The sequence below is a fragment of the Lepus europaeus genome, chromosome 14, assembly GCF_033115175.1.
Source record: "Lepus europaeus isolate LE1 chromosome 14, mLepTim1.pri, whole genome shotgun sequence".
In the NCBI taxonomy this organism is placed as follows: Eukaryota; Metazoa; Chordata; class Mammalia; order Lagomorpha; family Leporidae; genus Lepus; species Lepus europaeus.
The window spans coordinates 51,861,016-51,882,055 of record NC_084840.1 but is presented as its reverse complement, the minus strand read 5'-3'; the positions used below and the strand labels follow the sequence as shown (position 1 = coordinate 51,882,055).

The window sequence follows — 21,040 nt, the reverse complement described above, 5'->3', positions numbered from 1 at the left end:
AATTATTTTTATGTATTTGAAAGGCAGAGAAACAGAGAGAGAGAGACAGAAGATGGACAGAGAGAGGTCTCCTATCCACTACTTTATTCCCTAAATGCTTATAAGAGCCTGGGATGGCCTAGGCCAAAACAAGGAGCCTGAAACTCCATCTGGGTTTCCCAGGCAAGTGGTAGGACTCTACTACTTAATTTATCAACTTGCTCCCTCCCAAGGTACACATTAGCAGGAACGTAGAACCATAAGCAGAGCCTGGACTCCAAAGCAGGCATTCCCTTGTGGGATGTGAGTGACTCAAACAGAATCTTAACTGCTGCACCAAACGACTGCCCCAGAGAGTTAGATTGCACTCATCTGCATCTTGACTGGTTAACTGATTTCTCTTGAAAACCAATATACCTAAGCTGGTGATACCGCATCACTGGGGCTCCTCCATAGGGCTCTGACGTTTTTGTACCCTGAGGTGTGGTCAGAGGCAACTTGATCCACAGTCATGTTTTCATCCTGTGTTTTCATCAGGGACATTCGTTGTCCACTGGACAAAGAGGGCAAGCTTTGGACAATATCCAGCTTTGCTGCAAGAATACTGAAGGATCTGTGTTGAGGATCCAGAAAAACTTTTCTGCTCTTCCCAAATCAGAATGTAGTCAAGGGCTAATTTTTCTCAGAAGCCAAGTCCAAGCCTGACACGTGGGGCCTTGGGTAAGCCTTACCTCGCACATGCTGAGGCAGAGTGGAAACCGTCAAAACCTGAATGCATATAAGATGTCAGAGTCAGGCATATGGAATTGCCAACATTACATCTTGTTGTTGACAAAAATGACAATTTTGTATTTGATAGGAGCAAAGACTTTAAAAGAACTTCTTAAATGCCTTCATCCTGGGATAAGGCATTGTTAAGGGTCTAGGGTCAGATCTAGGATTCTTCTAGGCTTAGGGAAATTGAGGCATGTCCCCAGGGTTCTGTACTTAGCCAAAGAAAGAAAACTCCAAATGCAACCATTCTCTAGAAGTTTCCTCACTGTCTTTGCATTCCCCAATAGTGTGTTATAACTGGAGAGTTAAAATATTCAAAGTTTTTTCTCAGAAAGGCACTTTAGAAAGGTAGTTGCTTGCTCTGTTACGCTGTATTGTTTTTGTCATATCTGCCAATTTCAAGATACATTATTCCTAGTCAGCTTTATCATCGAGTGAAATTATACACACAACACATCTTCCTATACTGATTAAAATAATAGGACTCCCTAAACAAAAACATGTAGGAGTTCTGTTCTCAAAAGAAAATTCTGGTCTGTTTGTTGGCCCATCTCTGCTTTGGGGAGCTCCTAGGGCATAATAGAAGGGAAAAATTATGATATAATTATGAGTGAAAAAAGGGAGACCAGGAAACATAACATTCACTGGGATGACAGATATGCTGAAAAACATCGGAAGTTAATATGTAAAAATAGAGATGGCTTAATTAAGATACTGCAGTTATCTCCGTTCAGAACTTAATATCAGTTATGGTTACATCTTTGATGTTGAAAAGCCATATGTTGCGCAGACTCCGGGAAAGGCAGCACGTGGTCTGTTTCTTACCTGGAGTCCAGCTTTCCCCAGAACCTGGCTTGTTGTCGCAGTGGTTAGTTCAGATAAGCACCAAAGGAGCTCTGTGTCCTTGCTAGGAACAAGAATTAGGAAAGCACATGAGGGAAGAAATGTCAGTAGTGACAGAGTTCAAGTGTTTGAGCACCGCTCAGGACTGAGTTTCCATCCTGGCTCAGCCCCTGCGAGGCCTCAGTCAGGTGGCTCAAACTCTGTGAGATGGCGTCTTCTCCTCTGTAAAACGCAGACAATCACAGGGCTCACCATATTGATTTTTCTGCCTGGAAAATGTGCGATGCACAATCAATGCCCAAGAAATGTTGGCTTTTGTAACTCCTCTGTAGTTGGCGTGCTGTCATTGATTGCTGTTTTTATTTGCTTTCCAACAGCTGGGACATTTTTCTGATGATCATGGCTGGCATGAAGCTGTTGCGGACTTCTTTCTGCAACCCAGTTCACCAGTTTGTTAACTTGAGCTTCACTGTCATCTTTTTCCACTGTGATTACAAAGATATCTCAGAGAGTTTCTTACTGGATTTCTTCATGGTGTCGATTTTATTCAGCAAGGCAAGTTAATTGGTTATTTTCTTCATTTTAACATTTTTTTTCAAGAGAGTACTTCTCATCAAATGTTTAAGAATCGAAAACTTTTTCTTTACAACAAAATGAGAGAAGGAAATAAAATGCAATTATTTATATATGTCACATTCCTGCTGCCATTTTGGGAAAATTCCCCATGGAATATATGCGTATGCCTTGTTACCTGCTGAAAATCACTAATTAAAATTAATTAGCCATTATCATGACTTGAAATTTTATGCTCTTTTTGTTAATAATCTCATTATACATCTGCCCTTTATCTTAAAATGTGCTCCATTCAACAAAAGAAGACAACCAGATGTATTCATTTATTTATTCCATTTCTTATTTTGTCTCTTGAAAGTACAGTTTGACACCTTATACCAAAAGTAGGGTCCCCTGGAGTATTTTCATTTCATTAACTTGTCTTAAGTCCAGGTTTCTTCTTTAATAAATTTGTGCATGGGCAATGTGAAATCCTAATTACAATTCAGGCAAATATAGGGAGATGTTGTATAATATCTGACATGAGGGAGATAAAATTATCTGGACACTTGGCAGTGCCTCCATGACTATACGTAGTCTGTCTGCTGTCACAAATCGGGGACTGTAAACGGGCATGGAAAGAAGCTGAGACCCCTGCTAGTAAATGAACTCAGGTTAATAGCAGCCATAGGGTTTCTACCTGAGACTAACTTAACCAACACCTGCACCCCTTTGGCCAGTCATTTTTACATGTTAATGTTTTTCCCCTATGAATTTTGTTTTTTCACCTCTTTATGAATCAATTCTGTTCATCGTTATGTTCTCCTTATTAGTTCCCTTTTCTTTCTACTATCTTTCTTCTTCTAAGAAGAATTGAAACTCTCATATTAAAGGAATTCCATGTGTACCAGTCATCACTCCATTACTGCATGCAAGTTTCCTCTTATAACTGAGCAATAAGTCTTTCAGGCACCTGAGTCCCTCTTGTGTCATCTTCCATAGGCTCCTCATTATCATTTGTGCAGCCTGTCCCAATCTTCATACTTTATTTCAGACCCTGGCTTGATCGCCCAGGCCACAAACATGTGTTTCCTGTTTGTGTGAGTTCTACTTGGTTCTAAGTTACTTTGTCTCATTTTTCCATTCACATCACAGGCTTCCTGATTCTGTTTTCCTTCATTATGTATCAATTCCCATGCAAATTATATCCTATGATTTTAAATGCTTTTATGAAATTATTATAAATTATTATACTGTTCTTGGGGGTTAGGGCTTCTCACCAGATGTGAAATGCTCCAGAATAAATTCAGTTCCTGACTCTGGCATTATTTATATTTCCACATGGTGACATTTATGAGTACTTCTAAAAGTTCATGGAGACTAGTATTAAAATAAACATTTATTTTAGGGTAAATATCTTTGAAATCTTTGCATTTTTTAAAATAACATGCATTTCCTATGAACTTTTGAAAAGTCCTCATACATTCCTTTCTAAACCCTATTTTCCTGTAAAATGGAAAATAATGTCAATCTCACCCAACTGTTGAAAGGATTCACTAATATAAGTTTGTAAGGAGATCCTATTCTCCAGTGTATTAGTAGGAAGAGAGAAGCTGTACAGTGTTTCTGAAGGAGTGTGGCTAGTTTTTCCACTGAACTGTCAATTTAGTATCATTTTATGTAAATGTATATCCCAGGTAAACAGAAAACATAGCAGAGAGGAGTGAGAGGTCCTATCATGAAAATCTGAAGTGTGGCTTCTAAATAGTTCTTCATCTGCAGTGGGAGCAGTGACTTTCACTGGCTGGGGCACAGGCAGCCATGCCTCATCTAGCTGCCTGCTGGCCAACTGGGAGCAAGCCATTGCTGAAAAGATGTGGCCAGATGCATGTGCCAGTCTATGGGACTTGTGAGGGCACAGAAAGGATGTGTGTGTTGCTGCTACTCATCCTTGCTGTCCTTGAGGACACTCAGTGCCATCCTGTGCAGGATGAGGAGGGTGGGACCTAGCAGAACACAGTCAAAACCAAATCCAGCCGGTGCCGCGGCTCAATAGGCTAATCCTCCGCCTAGCAGCACCGGCACCCCAGATTCTAGTCCCGGTCAGGGTGCCGGATTCTGTCCCGGTTGCCACTCTTCCAGGCCAGCTCTCTGCTGTGGTCAGGGAGTGCAGTGGAGGACGACCAAGTGCTTGGGTCCTGCACCCCATGGGAGATAGGATAAGCAACTGGCTCCTGCCTTCGGAACAGCGCGGTAGGCCGGCCGCAGCGTGCCAGCCGCGGTGGCCATTGGAGGGTGAACCAACAGCAAAGGAAGACCTTTCTCTTTGTCTCTCTCTCTCACTGTCCACTCTGCCTGTCAAAAAGTAAAAAAAAAAAAAAAAAAAAAAAAACAAATCCAGGAAAATGTAGCTGCTGCAGGCACTTGACTTTGCCTTCCCCATGATATTTTTTGAAGCACTAAATAAAATACTAATAATTTCAAACAGAACTGTAGTAGCAACCTTCTTATTTTCATTCACACATTCACACACATAATTTGAATAACCTGCTTTTAGTCTGGGAGAGTCAACAAATCTAAAAAATAGGAAAGCAAGTAAGACATAAGACAGAAAATTGGCATGCTGTATGGCAGGTCAGAGAGTGTGGGTTCTGAGTCCTGACCCCTCTAAACTCCTCCTGGTACCAGGTCATTCTTGATCTTGAGAAAGCTGGCCACAGTGTGTTTTCCAGAATGAAAAACAAGATCTTATTCCCTGATCAAAACAAATATATATCAGTGACAGAAGCCAGCAGTGGCGAAGAAAAGCCTACATTTTTTGTCTCTTAGGAAGGTTTTGCCAGAAAATCCCAGTGATGCCTCTTCTTCCTTCTCTTCACTTTCATAGATTTTTTTTTTAATTCTCTTTTAATGTACTTCCTAGAGGCTTTCAAGAAACCTCTGATACTGTGTTTGCAGGCAACACTGTTATCTTGTTTTATTACACACTCTGAGGTTTATTTGTCTAGTAGGTTCATGAGTTCTGCTTACAACATCACCTGACCATTGCAAATATTGCTAAGGCCTTCCACAGGCCTGCAACCATTTGACTAAGTAGAGAGTTATTGTTAGCCTGGCCACCCCCTCCCAGAAGGGCACTGAGATTATGGAAGAAACATTTGAATGGGCACATGGTTTCCTTGGAAGAAAGGGGCTGCATAAATATACAACACATTGTTATTCTGAGTCAGTTGCTTCTAATCTTTCTGGCTTTATGGGTAGAAAGAAAGGAGCGAGGCAATTAGAGAGATGATGCTGGGAGGCCTGAGAAGAGAGTAGGTGGCTTCCAGAGGGCCCAAGCCCTGCCTGTAGGTTACTCCTCACCTCCTAGAATTCATTGAAGTCTGGGGGATGAATATTTCTCAGTCTGCCAGAGCTGTGAAAAAAAGGAAATACTGAGTTCCAGGCCCAGAGTCTATCAGGTCAGATTTAGTGCTGCCCAAACATTGACATGGTCTATGCAGCTCTTCATAGTGGATGGCACCCCAGGCGTGTGGGTTTGTGGGGGACAGGCAGTGACAAAGTAGGGCCCCTGCATGTCCCATCAGAGATGTGTGTCCCTCCAGCCACACCTCTGCAAGTTGCATCACCTCCTCACTTCCTCATTCCCACAAGCCCCCCTTTCTTATTTACTTCCCCGTCTCTCTCTTATCCCTTTAGTCATTCATTTCTTTTAAGATCTCATGCAATTCACTGGCAACATTTCTGGATTTGTCTTAGTTTTTGGAAATAAGACATGCAGGTAAGGGTATTTGGTTATAATAGGAACAAAGATAACAAAAGTTCTTTCATGCTGTCCCACTGGCCTTGAAGTAAGTTCTTAAAGATCATTCAGTCTTGAAAGTCTTAGAATCTTTTGGTTGTAAGAGGATGTAGAAGCAAAACTTGAAAAAATCTTGCCATAGATAACCCTGCCAATGTTTTCAGAATGCATTAAACATGAGATTCTACAGGCCATTAGTTCAACAAGGGGGCTAGTGCTTTTACCATTTAGGAAATTAAAATTAATGTTTGAGGTTGCTTTTATGATAAATCTCTGTTAGCAATTGCACCCAAGCCCCTGATGGCTGTGTTATGGATGACTGCAATTATTGTTGAAGTCATTTGAAATCAGTTTCTATGGCATTTTCCTTCATTTTGTGAGTACAGGTAGAAAGTCTTGGATTAAACTGGGATCATATTTTTAGAATGCATACATTTTACAAAATTATATCTTCAAAACACTTTGTTCAAAAAAGGAGCTGTTCATTCTTTGAACTTCGGTTAGGTGCCAGGCATTGCACAAAGTACAAAGATTATTAGTCATGCAAATGACAGTAAATCCTTGTCTTCCACTTTCCGTGGGCAGACACAATTCTGAACACTGAGCATGTTAACTCAATCTTCACAGCAGCTTTGTAGTTGAGGTACAGGTGAGGGAGCTGGAGCACAGAAATTCAGTGCATCGCCAGTTGTTCTCATAGGTACACAATGGAAGAACAGGAACAAACATGTTGCTTAGCATTTAAGATGCCTGTGTTCCACATTGGCGTGCCCAAGTTTGATTCCTGAATCTAGCTCCTGACTCCAGATTCCTGCTAATACAGTCTCTGGGAGGCAGCAGTGATAGTTCAAGTAATTGGGTTCCAGCCAGTCAAGCAGGGGACCTGGTTTGAGTTCCTGACTCCCAGATTTGGTCCTGGCCCAGTCCTGGCCACTGAAGGCACTTGAGAGTAAACCAGCAGATGGGAGCTCTTTCTGTCTGCCTGCCTCAAATAATAAAGATTAAGTTAAAATGAATAAAATAGGAGAGCAAGATTCAAACCCAAGAAGTCTGATTCTGAGTCTCCATTTTATGATGCTGTCCTCCTCCCTTCTACTTGGGGAGTCTGAGAAAGGAGGCAGACAGGTAAAGAGATAATTACATAAGCTATGATAAGGGAGGTGACCAGGACATAGTTTCAAAAGCTCACATCAAAATACTACCCAGTCCAACCTGGGAGAATCAGAAACAAAGGCACTTAAGTTGAGCTTCATTTTTTTTAAAGATTTATTTATTTATCTTTTATTTGAAAGGCAGAGTTTCAGAGAGGAGGGTGAGGAGAGAGAGAGAGATCTTTCATTTGCTGGTTTACTCCACAAATGGCTGCAATAGTTGGGGCTGTGCCAAGCAGAAGCCAGGAGCCAGAATTTTCTTCTGGGTCACCCTGTGGGCACAGGGGCCCAAGCACTTGGGCCATCTTCTGCTGCTTTTCCAGGCGCATTAGCAGGAAGCTTGATCAGATGTGGACCAGCCAGGACTCAAACCTGTGCCCATATGGAATGTTGGCGTTGTTGCAGGTGGTGCTGGCTTTACCGGCTATGCCAAAATGCCAGCCCCACCTTAAGCTTTGAAGAGAAAGGCAAGAAAGGGAGGGAAAGTGAGTTACGAAGAGGAAACTGAGTGTGTAAGGTACAGAATCGAGAGTTTGGCACGTTCTGGGTCCTATAAGATGCTCAAGTTCAAGTGTGAAAACATTGGAAGGGAATGGGTGGTCAGGGTATGAGCTAGGAAACTGCAGGTGTTATATTAGGTCAGATCTTGAAGGACATAGCACGCTGTTCTACAGAGTTTGGACTTAATTGCTACATCAGCTGTAGGTTGTTAAGCAGAGGCATAACAGGGTCAGAATTGCACTTTAGAAAGATCTCTGTGAAGGTAAGAGATGAGCAACCATGGAGTCCCGGAACTGGAAGGATGCTCTTGCAGTAGTCAGAGAACTCATGATGAGGACTTGCACTGGGGTAGCATAAGTGAGGAGAAGAAGGGGACACATCCCAGCAGTGTGTAAGAGGGAGAGTGACACATTCAGTGACCATGTGGTGACTGTGGGAGAAAGTCACATCTGCGAGATTTCTCAGCACACTTAAAATACTGGGTAGAAGATGATGTCATTAGCCATAGTAGGAAATGTAGAGTGAACCAGTGGAGAAAGACGTTTTGGAGGAAAAGGATGTTGATTTTAGGTGTGCTGAATTATGCAATGAGAAGCAATGAAGACTGAAAATAAAAAACTTGGAAACAGAATTTTCCCTATTTTAATTTTATTTTTATGAGAGAGAGAGAGAGAGGAGGGAGAGAGAGAATGCTCCCCTCTGCTGGTTCACTCCCCAAATGTCCGCAATGGCCTGAACTGGACCTCAGTCCAGGAGCCCAAGTAGTTGAGCCATCAGCACTATGTTTTAAGGTCTGCATTGTCAGAAAGCTGGAATCAGGAGCCAGGGAAGGAATTGAACCAAGGCACTCTCATTTGGAACACAGTTGTCTTATCTGCTAGACTAAATATCTGCTCCTTTAGTTTTTTAACTTACATCAGTAATACATAAATACACGCTCTTTATAATAAAATTAGGAAAACAATCAAAAGCCACAAAGTCCATTTTTATACACATTCCTTATTCTTTAACCTTATCCTTTTTCTATGATAACTCTTAAAAGCATTTTGGAATAAATTCTCCCAGTCCTCCTGTGTATTTACACACACACACACACAAATATCCAAACATACAACCACAAATTTAAAATATCAACAAGTCCATCCTTTACATGTCTTACACTTCCATTTTTAAATGTCAAAATTATATTTAAAATATGTCTTAGAGAACTTGTCTGATAGGATGTGTAATGTTGCCTCTTGCTTTTGACTTCAACACAGTATTCCACAGCACACAGCAGAATGTGACTAGTCATTCCCCTATCAAGAGACATTTGTTTCAAAGCTTTCTGTGTTAATTGGAACTTCTGTGGTCACAAATCACAGAAACCCAAATGAAATGGCTTAATGAAAAAAGAATTTAAAAGATCCAGTAAATAATTGGATAGTCCAGAGGCTTAAATGATAGCATTGAAGTTCTGTGGTTTTTTTTTTTTCTCTCTTTCTTTACATAAGTTGGTGTCATTCTTTGACTCTTTCCACAGTGCAATAGCTCTGGTCTTAGCAGTCCTAGATTTATACTATTTTATACCTGCTAATCTCAGCAAAAAGACAGTGCATCCTTCCTGACAGTTTCTGCCAAAGTCCTGAGGCAGGGCCTTAGTGACTCCTTTTGTATCACATGGTCTTTCCAGAACCAGGTCCAGTGGCCAGAGGGGTATGAGTCCTCTAGCCAATGAGTCCTGAACTACTTAGCCGCTGGTAAAACTTGGCCAGACTACAAGGACTGGAAATCAAGGAGAGAAGCCAAAAGTGGCAGATGGTCACTGCATTCAACTCCAAAGGCCATGATTAACAAGCTGGCACACACAAGAAGCACACAATCCTAGGATTGAGCTAGATAAGTCAACAGGGTAAATGTGAAAGGGTCTTAAGACAGGAGCCCTCCAAATTGCTTGAACTTGTACTGCTCCCAACAAGGGTGACCAGAAATTAAGAACCAGGTTTAGGAGGAAGATGCAGTAAAAGAGATTGAGAAATGTCTCATGAAACAAGATATAGTGTACTAGAAAACAAGAAAAGAGTGATCAGCAACATCTTAGACCTCACAGAGATCAAGGCCTCAAAGTGGAATGATGCCACTGGATTTAGCAACAGACATGTCCTTAGTGAGAGCAATAGCACAGTGAGGCTGGCACTGTTACAGTCAGTGCTTCAGTGTTTTGTTATTCCTCTGTATTACCAGTTACTACAGCTTGTTACTGTAATAAAACACCTAAGGCATGGTCTCTCTCTTTCCTTATAAACTCTCAAGGATTCAATCACAGATGCACAACCCTAATGGCCTAATCCAATGTAAGCACTTCCCAGAGGCCCCACCTCTGAACGCCATGACTGGATGAAGTTCCCATCCTCTTAATACCATTAACATAAGACTCTGGGGACCAAATTCCTGAGTTCAGGGCAACAGATAATCAAATTATGGCCTCCTCTTTGTATTCTCTGTACCTGTTGCCGTGCCCTTGCTATGGTAAGCTTTAAATCCTTGCTTATAAATGACCAGGAATATTCATTGACCACAGGTCAGTGTATTTAAATGTGGAGTTTTTGAGGCACTTTATAGCATGCTATTCAGTGAAGCTGTCTCTAAGTGAAAATACCACAATCACAACCGCTTTAGGGCTGTTGATACTTTATTGGCTTAGAAGAGATGAACAGCTCTAAACATGATGTTCCTATTATGTATGAAAGATTTAGTCTGCTGGCTTGCCAGGAATTTACATGCCTCCTACGTGTGATGTGAAGGCCAGTATTCAATGTTTACTTAATGACACAGTCTCTAGATTTGAAATGCAGGCGTTGACATTTTTAATATAAGAATTGAGTTTGTAGGCATTGTCAGCCAGGAAAATCATGAACAACAAATGTTTTTTTCCCTCGTGCCTTTCACCCTAGCATGCTTCTTTCTGCTTTCTCTGGATTGCTGGATGGTTGCATCTGCACCTGCTTCCTTTTTAGGGTCATTATGTGGATTAATTCTCATTATCCTGAAACAAAGTGGTGCTCATAGCATCTCTACATTATCTTTCTGGCAAAATAGTTTTGACTGATGCTCCATTTTCCACTTTCACTTTATTTTTAGCTCACTTCCCTCGCTGCACTGAAGAATGGACTTGTCAGATTTATTGATCTTTTTCATAATTCTTGATTCTTCAGTAAGATCATTTCACAGTTTTCTCTCTATTGCACAAGACTAACCTCCTTAATAACATCAATCCATGAGGCCTTTATACTCTAGTGTCCTCTCTGTACACTGTTCTTTATTTAAGTAAATGATGTATGTATTGATAAAACCTAAATTGTCCACAACTTTCTATAGGAAATTTTTCTGGATCACATACTGGCAGCTTATTTCTCATTGAAGATGTCCTGAGAAAGAAACAGTGAAAAGAGAAGGAGAACAGGAAGGAAGGCAAGAAGGATCAGTGCAGTAGAAACTTCATATTCAACAAAATTTGGCAGATAATAATGAGTTAATTGAAGAAAGTAAGCAAGAAATACTAAAAATGATTTGTACATACTTAATTTTTAATAGCATAAAACTTGTACACTAACTCCCATTATAATTCTTTTGATGGACAGCAGAGACTTCTGTTTTTTAAATTAATTTAGTTTTTAAAGCTTTATTTATTTATTTGAAAGGCAAAGTTACAGGGAGAGAGAGAGAGGCAGAGAGTGACAGATCATACATTTTCAGGTTTACTACCCAAATGACTGCAACAGTCAGGGCTGGGCCAGGCTGAAGTCAGGAGCCTGAAGCTTCATCCAGTTCTCTCATGTTGGTGTAGAGGCCACATACTAGGGCCATCTTTCACTGCTTTCCAAGGCACAATAGCATCACGGGAGTCCAGTGCTACAGGCGGCAGTTTAACCCACTCCACTATAGAGTTGACCCCCGGAGACTTCTCTTTGTGTAGGAATCCACTGAGTAAGGCTCTATGTATGATTAAAAATAATTCATTAAATAATTACAGGAACAGAGAAATAGAACTCCTATGTGCTGGTTTACTCCCCAAATGCCTGCAATGGCAGGGGCCAAGCCAGACCGAAGCCAGGAGCCAGAAATTGCAATCCAAGTCTCCCAGGCGGGTGGCAGGAACCAGCTACTCGAGTCTTCATCAATGCCTCCCAAGGTCTGCATTATCAGAAAGCTGATATGATGAGTCAGAAGCTGGAGCTGGGAATTGAACTCGGTCATCCAGTTCAGTGTTATAACTGATAGGCAGAATAGCTGCCCAAGACTGTATGTAGCTTTAATGAACCATGCTAACAAACATGCACCCCTCCTCTAGAATGTTCAGATTCCATTTCTGGTTGTTTTTTTTTTTTTTTTAATTCGACTTAAAGTAAGATGTTGCCATTACTTGTGAAGTAATCCAAAAGCAGCCCCCATTTTCTTTGTTCCCGTCTTTTCTCATTCATATCTAAAGCAATGTTTACAGAGGCTTGCCTTATCAAGCCAGTATGCATCTTACTTAGTTATGATAGAAGCAACTCTTGTTTGTGATTACATTGCTTTACTTTATATAATATCTAACTGAGCTACACAATCATTGTAATGACAAGTAAAACTGATGTGACAGTTTTCACAGTGAGCATGACCACCTCTTGTTAATCATTCAATTCTAGAGTAGGATGTACAAACGAATTTAAAAGTAAAGTACTGGCCTCAAGTGTTCATTGGATTGTAGAAGTTATCAGTAAATAGTATAATGGAAATATAAATTTCAGTCCTGAAATTATTTATGTGGGTTTTTTTTGAGACAAAAACAGAGACTTTATCATTTTTAGTCCTGTGTTAATTGTTAAAATAAAATCAATTCAGGTGTTTTCATGACAAACAAAAGCCACAAAAGAACCCCATAGGCCATTTATAGGAAAGGCAATTATTAGCTAGATTTTTTACAATAAGAAAATCCCTGTTCTAGAAAAATAAATAGGCAAGAGAGTAATATCTGCTCTGACTTTGAGTTACCCATGTTCTGAGAGGTAATGTGCCCAGGCTGAAGGGAGGAGACATTCAACATCTCATCATCTAGTGTCTAATCCATCTGTGCTACTATAACAAAATACCTAAGTCTGGGTAGGTCATAAATACTAGGAAGTAATTTTCTCCAGTTCTGGAGACTGGGAACTCCAAGATCAAGATCTGCTTCCAAGATGGCACCCTGTTCTGCATCCTTCAGAAGGGAGGACACCTGTATCTTAACTGGCGAAAGGAAAGGGAGAGAAATACGGGGTTGAGGTGCGGTGGAAATTTCCTTTGTTAAACCTTTATAGCCGGTGCCGCTGTAGATCAATAGGCTAATCCTCCGCCTTCGGTGCCAGCACACCAGGTTCTAGTCACTGTCGGGACGCCGGATTCTGTCCCGGTTGCTCTTCTTCCAGTCCAGCTCTCTGCTATGGCCTGAGAGTGCAGTGGAGGATGGCCCAAGTGCTTGGGCCCTGCACCCACATGAGAGACCAGGAGAAGCACCTGGCTGCTGGCTTCAGATCAGCGCGGCGCGCCTGCCGTAGTGTGCTGGCCACAGCGGCCATTGGAGAATGAACCAACGGAAAAGGAAGACCTTTCTCTCTGTCTCTCTCTCACTGTCCACTCTGCCTGTCAAAAAAAAAAAAAAAAACCCTTTATAAAAGGGTTTAACAAAGGCACTGTGGCTCAGTTTGTTAAAGCTGTAGCCTGCAGCACAGGCATCTCACATGGGTGCTGGTTCTAGTCCCAGCTGCTCCACTTCCAATCCAGCTCCCTGGTAATGTGCCTGGGAAAGCAGTGGAGGATGGCTTAAGTACTTGGGCCCATGCACCCATGTGCACCCATGTTGCTCCTGGCTTCAGCCTGGCCCAGCCCTGGCTGTTATAGCTATTTAGGGAATGAGCTAGCAAATGGAATATTCTCTCTTTCTCTGTCTCTCTCTCTCTAATTCTACCTTTCAAATAAGTAAATCTTTAAAAAGGTGCCAAATCCTATGTATGAGAGCAGAATCCTTGGGGCTTACTTACCTCCTGAAGGCCAAAATTCTCAATACTGTTGCAAGGGGGAATAAATTTCAAGATGAAATACATGTATTGTGAGGGAGGTGGAGTAGCTACAAACAACAGAGTTAAGTTACTTCATTACGTATTCTGGAATTCTGACTGCTTTCTGGATTCTGAATTCAGAAACGGGCCTTTGAAAAATATACCCAGAACCTACCCATTTTTCACCAACCATACTGCTGCCATTTTGGTCCTAACATCATCACCATCTCTCCTGCTGTGTTACTTTAGTTTCCCTCCAGAAGCCCTGTTTGTCGCCACCCTTGTTGCCCAACAGCCTCTATTAAGCAAAGTGGCCAGAAATAGATTCTCTTTTTTTTTTCTCTTTTTTTTTTAACTTTTATTTAATGAATATAAATTTCCAGTGTACAGCTTATGGATTACAATGGCTTCCCCCTCCCATAACTTCCCTCCCACCCGCAACCCTCCCCTCTCCCGCTCCCTCTCCCCTTCCATTCACATCAAGATTCATTTTCAATTCTCTTTATATACAGAAGATCAATTTAGTATAAAGGTTTCAACAGTTTGCACCCACATAGAAACACAAAGTGAAACATACTGTTTGAGTACTAGTTATAGCATTAAATCACAATGTACAGCACATTAAGGACAGAGATCCCACATGAGGAGCAAGTGCACAGTGGCTCCTGTTGTTGACCCAACAAAATGACACTCTAGTTGATGGCGCCAGTAACCACCCTAGGCTCTCGTCATGAGTTGCCAAGGCTATGGAAGCCTTCCAAGTTTGCCGACTCTGATCATATTTAGACAAGGTCATAAAAGACAGGGTGAGGATAGTAACCAATGATCCTAAGAGTGGCATTTACCAGGTTTGAACAATTATACAGCATTAAGTGGGGAAGAGGACCATCAGTACACACAGGTTGGGAGTAGAGCCATTGGTGGTAGAGTAGAGGTTATGATTACAAAGGAATGAGGCCCAAGTGCACTAGACAGGGCCTAGAACAAAGGACAGAGTCATTATTAGAGGAGCTAAGAAAGGTGCTGTCTAAGCTACAATTAAGTTTTCTGATTGAGAGGCAAATAGAACCTGATAGAAGGGGCTTGATAATAATCTGGTGGGCTTTAGGCCTTGTAAGTTAAGACCTATCTATCTCTTCACATGGGGTATATCCTAAGGGAGGTGTGAACCTCCTAGGGGAAGGCACTCTGTTGACTTTCATTACTTGGCTGGCCTGGGAGGAGAGCTGGCCAGGTAAAGGCAGGGGGCATCTCTAACAAGAAATTTACAGTTCTGCCTGCAATGTTGCTGACCCTACTTGGCCGTCCCCTCAGCTGCAGTGATCACTTTGGAAGTTGGGCTGAGTGAAGGGCTTTTCAGCTTAGAGCCAATAAGATCTGTGGCTCTGACCTGGGCATCCTTCGACTCCAGGGCAGGTCCATTTCCAGTGATCCAACTCTTGGCAGAGCTGCCAGGGCTCTTCACAAGCTGACTTCTGCTGAAGCCCAGGCTTCCCACTTTGAAAGCCACTGCAGTGGACTGGCCTGTTGGGTCTCCTTGAGGGCAGATCACTGTACAGATCAGCCCTTAATAGGCCTGCCACCCATTGCTTCTGATGCCGAGCTTTCTTTTCCTCCTGGTTTGTGTTCAAGCAGACCAGAGGATGCAAGTCAAGGGAGTGCCCAAATCCCATCTCTAATCTTCGGTGGCCTGAACTACAAGTCTATAGTCACAGGCATGTTCTGTAGTAGTTTTTCTAAGGTAGACAATGCCCATGAGGAAAATTATATTCTCACTTTAAAACTTTCTTTCCCTTTGGTCTGAAAGGGAGGTTTTTTCTACTTACTGTATACTTCGCTGATGGCGAAGTGAATCTAGCTATGAGATTATTATTTAAGTTCTTATTTTGGCTATGCTATTACAGAAAAATGTTAGCCATCTCTTTTATAAGGTCTAAAGATTAAATTGTGCGTCCTACAGATTCCTTCATAATAGAATTAGTTTCCTACCTTGAAGAGAATAGAGAAATGAAAGAACAAGTTGGGCTTAGAATAGAGAAATGAGGGAGCAAGTCCTAGATCGCTTGCTGACAATAGCAATATTACATGAATACTTAGCAAACTGTTTCAACCATTAGATAACAACTTAAGAAAACATTTACCAGAAGGTCCAATGCCTTCTATAAATTTTAAGAATCATGTATTTGAAAACACCTCTTAAATATCTAATATGATGTAATTTGTTTAACCAGTAAACTTAAGCACAACCATCTAAAATGTTTTTAGTTTCTTTCTACCAACACGTTTAAAACATATGATACACAGATTCAGGTCCCACAAATTAAAATGTATCTTTGATTGATTTTAGCAGCTTAAATTTATGGACAATCTTATCTATAAGCCATTTAAAATAAAACTCTTAATAAAATTTCCCCATGTGGACATACAATATGTACACACATATAACATAGCATAATAGACCAATATAGCAATTTTAATAATAGCTTTTAAAATCTTTAACTCTTTTTGTAGATTGCCAATTGATTTGAATTGCTTTTTGTTTTTAGTAACCTCAGTTAACCATACTTTCTCTCAGTTGGTACTGTTAATACATTATTGGCTTCATCTGTTTACAGAGCCATCCCAAAGTACTGAATACAATAGAAGTGGCTGGAAAAAGTCCATAGGAACCTATAAGAGGACAGCTAAACACAGAACCAACAATGCTTTGGTTTTATGAGCAGCACATCATATATAACTGTGGATGACAAAAGACTTTAAGTCGCCATGTTTAAAATTATAAACTTATCAACCAACAAGAGGCACTTGCTTACTTCACAGTATTTTTTGAAAGCACCTGTAGGATTTTACAAGTATTTAACCCTTTAGGCCTCTGGGGCTTTCTCATTAAGATAACTATCATGTCTAGTAACACAAGATCATTAGACTTTTTAATTCTCAAACATTTGTATTAATAGCATTTTCCATTATAGAAACTTAAAGTCTGGTACCACATCACCTCTTGACAGTCCTTCTAATATAATCCAAATAGACTGATTAGTTGGTGTCTCTATAAGATGAGAGACATAGGTCCTTCGATTTTTTTCAGTTGGGCCCAAACTGGAAAAACCAAAGTCCAGGATTTACTGGAAATTTTAGAGACCAGATTGTTTGAAACTTTGATTTTTTGAATGCCTGTCAAGAATGCCAAGAAGGCTCAAAATCCAAAATATCTGGTTGAAATAAGATTCCTTAAAATCATGACATAACATAGACCAAATTTGATCATTGTTACAAGGTGATTCTTCAAATCTTTGAAAATAAGCACATATTTAAATAACCCATAGCTCTTAATAAAAATTCAGCTGTTTTTGAACAATTAGAATTTAACAGACATCAAGAGAACATAATAGATTACTTTAACACATTGCTTTAACAGAGCATCAGAGTTTAATTCTATGTCAAAGAGAAATTGAGCTTCCTGTGATCTTTTGCTGTGAGGTTTCCTTCCTTTACCTTCTTTCATATTGGTGACCATGTTTCTGTGTTTCTGTGTGTAACACATCTTTAAGCATCTTTTGCAGGGCAGGATGAGTGGCAACAAATTCTTTCAGTTTCTGTTTGCTATGAAAAGTCTTAATTTCACCTTCATTCACAAATGAGAGCTTTGCAGGATATAGTATTCTGGGCTGGCAGTTTTTCTCTCTTAGTACCTGGGCTATGTCTCGCCATTCCCTTCTAGCTTGTAGGGTTTCTGATGAGAAGTCTGCTGTGAGTCTAATTGGAGATCCTCTAAGAGTAATCTGACGTTTCTCTCTTGCACATTTTAGGATCTTTTCTTTATGTTTCACTGTGGTGAGTTTGATTACAACATGTCGTGGTGAGGATCTCTTTTGGTCATGTTTATTAGGGGTTCTATAAGCTTCCTTTACTAAGATGCCTCTGTCCTTCTCCAAACCTGGGAAATTTTCTGCTAGTATCTCACTGAAAATGCCTTCTAATCCTTTCTCCCTCTCCATGCCTTCAGGAACTCCTAGAACCCAAATGTTGGGTTTTTTAATAGTATCCTGTAGATTCCCGAGAATATTTTTTAGATTTCTAATTTCTTCTTCTTTTCTTTGGTTTGCCTGTTTCCTTTCCTGTTCTCTGTCTTCTAAGTCTGATATTCTCTCTTCTGCTTCGCCCATTCTGTTTTTAAGGCTCTCTAATGTGTTTGTCATTTGATCTATTGAATTCTTCATTTCATTATGGTTTCTCGTCACTATCACAGTTTCTTGTTCCACTAGTTGTTTCATTTCATTTTGATTCCTCCTTAATATTTCATTTTCACGAGAGAGATTTTCTATCTTGTCCATTAAGGATTTGTGTAGTTCAAGAATTTGTTTTTGAGAACTTCTTAATGTTCTTATCAATTTTTTGAGATCCGCTTCTTGCATTTCTTCGATCTCATCATCTTCATAATCTTGAATTGGGGTGTCTTTTTCATTTGGGGGCGTCATAGTATCTTCCTTGTTCTTGTTACCTCGGTTTTTGCGTTTGTTGTTTGGCATGTTGGAGATATTTGGTTTCTTCACTGTGGTGTTTTTTCTTGTTACACTATGGCTCTATATTAAGTGGACTGTCTGCTTTCAGTGGAGCCTTAGAGGCTTGAGATGAGTGTGGACTGAGAGCTGTGTTTGGTTCCTCAGGGTTGAGGGTGTGTCAAAGATGACACTCCCAGGTTAGGTGTGGTAAATCTCTCTCTCTTTCTTTCTTTTTTTGATTCAAAAGGGAAGTAATTCCGCACAGCTGAACGTAATTGGAGGTAGTTAGCAGGCAAATGATATACCCACAGGAGCCAGAGATCGGAAGCTCTTTCCCAAGGACCACACAGGGAATCTCTGCTGCCCTCAGTGTGGGCTCCAATTCTCCTGCAGTCTCCCACTGGGTTGCCAAGTTAGATGCTAATCTCCTGTTATTTCACTCCTCCCCCCAGAGTCAGGTTTTTCTGCTAGGCTCAGGGCCGGTGCAGACCTGAGGTCGCCCTGCTTATGACGTATGTCCAAAATGGCGCCTGTTCTGTCTTGCTCGCCTTTGAGAGGTGAGCGGAGAGAGAGAAACTTGTGTCCGTAGCAGTCACTTTTTTTTTTCCTCTCTCTCTTCTAGTTAGCCTGGTGAACTTTTCCCCACGGAGTTTCAAGCCTCGTTCCCTCTAACCTCCTCTTTCCGCTTGCCCGCTGGTGTCTCGGGCTATTGAGGTTCGGCTCACCTGGCGTTCCAGTGCTGGTGTGTTGAGTCTGCCGCTGGTGTCCCGAACTTGGGCTCCCACGCTCTCCACGCAGGTCCACAGTGAATCACTAGTTCCGGAAGAGTTTCCTCTGCTGTTTCTTCCCCTACTCGTCCTTGACCCTGCAGTATCTCCACTTATATTAAACTGTCTCTCCCCCGGACTAATAGTGTGCTCCCTGCCTATTCCACCATCTTGCCGCTCTGACCAATAGATTCTTTTTTAAAAAATATAAACTTGTAACATGGGAAGCGGGATACACAGCAGACTCATAGAATGGCAGTTGTCCTAAACAGCACTCTGGCCTCGGAATCAGCCCTTAAGGCATTCGGATTTTGCTGAAGAGCCCATGAGAGTATTTCAGACATGGAAAGCCAAGACACTCTGGTAAGAAAAAAAAAAAAAAAAAAAAAAAAAAAAAAAAAAAAAAAAAAACCCTAAATGAAAGATCTCTGCGAGTGAGATCCCAGTAGAAAGAATGGGCCATCAAAGAAGGAGGTTCCTTTCTCTGAAGGGAGGAGAGAAGTTCCACTTTGACTATGGCCTTGCTGAAATAAGATCAAAATTGGCGAGCTCAGGGGGCTTCCATGGCCTTTGCAACTCATGACTAGAGCCTGGGGAGATTGCTGATGCCTTAAACAAGAATGTCAATTTGTTAAGTCAACAACAGGAGTCACTGTGCACTTCCTCCTCATGTAGGATCTCTGTCCCTAATGTGTAGTTCAATGTGAATTAATGCTATGACTAGTGCTCAAACAGTATGTTGCACTTTGTGTTCTGTGTGGGGGCAAACTGTTGAAATCTTTACTTAATATATACTAAATTGATCTTCTGCATATAAAGATAATTGAAAATGAATCTTGAAGTGAATGGAATGGGAAAGGGAGTGGGAGATGAGAGGGGTGCAAGTGGGAGGGAAATTATGGGGGGGGGAAGCCATTGTAATCCATAAATTGTACTTTGGAAATTTATATTTACTAAATAAATGTTAAAAAATATACAAACTTGTTTAAATAGAGTAGTCTTAGATTTATAGAAAATATATAAAAATAGTGCAAGGAATTCTCATATATGCCACATTGTTTCCCTGTTATTAACATCTTTGAATGGTACATTGATCACTACTCATGAATCAAATTTGATGTGTTATTATTAAAATTCATACTTCATTTAGATATCCTTAGTTTTACCTAAGGTTCTTTTTCTCTGTGAGGTTTCCATATAGATTTTCCTCAATCCATTTAGTTATCCTGTCTCCTTTGCCTTCTCTTAGCAGGGACAGTTTCTCATATTTTGCTTGTTTCTGGTGACCTGAAATTTTGAGGAGTATTGGTGAGATATTTTAGAATGTCCCTCTCCTGGGATTTGTTTGATGTTTTTCTCATATTCTGGTCATGGATTTTGGAGAGGAAGACCATGTAGGTAAAGTTCCAATCTCATCACTCTCAGTGTAAATTATCAGCATTGATATCACCAATGTATGAATGTTTATCCATTTGCCTATCTTGATTATTTCCAATTTTGGGTAGTTACAAATAGCGCTGCTGTGAACAATAGTGTGTAGATTTTTTGGTGTGGAAATACTTTCTAAATCAGTTGGGCAAACACTTGGTTACTGAATCAAATAGTAAAACTATGTTAGCATCCTATGAAACAGCTAAATTCTGTACTGTTTTTTGCATTCTACCAGCAGTGAATGAGAATTCCTGTTGATTCACCATTTTGTAAGTGATATACATTATACATTATAACATAACTCCATGCATACAAGAGCTTCCTTAATTTCCTTCCTCCCTTCCTTCTTCCCTCCTACCCTACTCCTCCCTCTTTCTTTCTTCAACCAATTAGTATTAGTTTTTGTCTTCTCTGTGAGCTATTAAGCTCATCCATTGGGTTTTTTATTTGAATTACAATATTTTCTTTTCTAATATTTCTAAATGGTTTTCTATCTTATATTTTGGGCTCAGATTTTCTACTTCTTTGCTTAATTTTTTGATTTTTTTCATCTGTTTTAAGTGTCATATCATTTCTTATTGAAGCATTTTATGATGACTTTGTATATCGTTTTGATTTTTACATATACTTATTTTCTTTTTTCCCCATCCAGTTTGAGATAGTCCTGACTCTTCATATGATG

General features: G+C 40.5%; 1 protein-coding gene across 1 annotated transcript in view; it reads left to right on the top strand.

The window, feature by feature from the left end:
• The window catches only part of PCNX2 (pecanex 2), a 338,333-nt gene that overhangs the window by 182,987 nt on the left and 134,306 nt on the right, over positions 1 to 21,040 (top strand). The window contains exon 21 of the mRNA XM_062210622.1: positions 1,974 to 2,151. Coding sequence (XP_062066606.1) covers positions 1,974 to 2,151 — 178 coding nt within the window. The remainder of the gene's footprint in view (positions 1 to 1,973; positions 2,152 to 21,040) is intronic.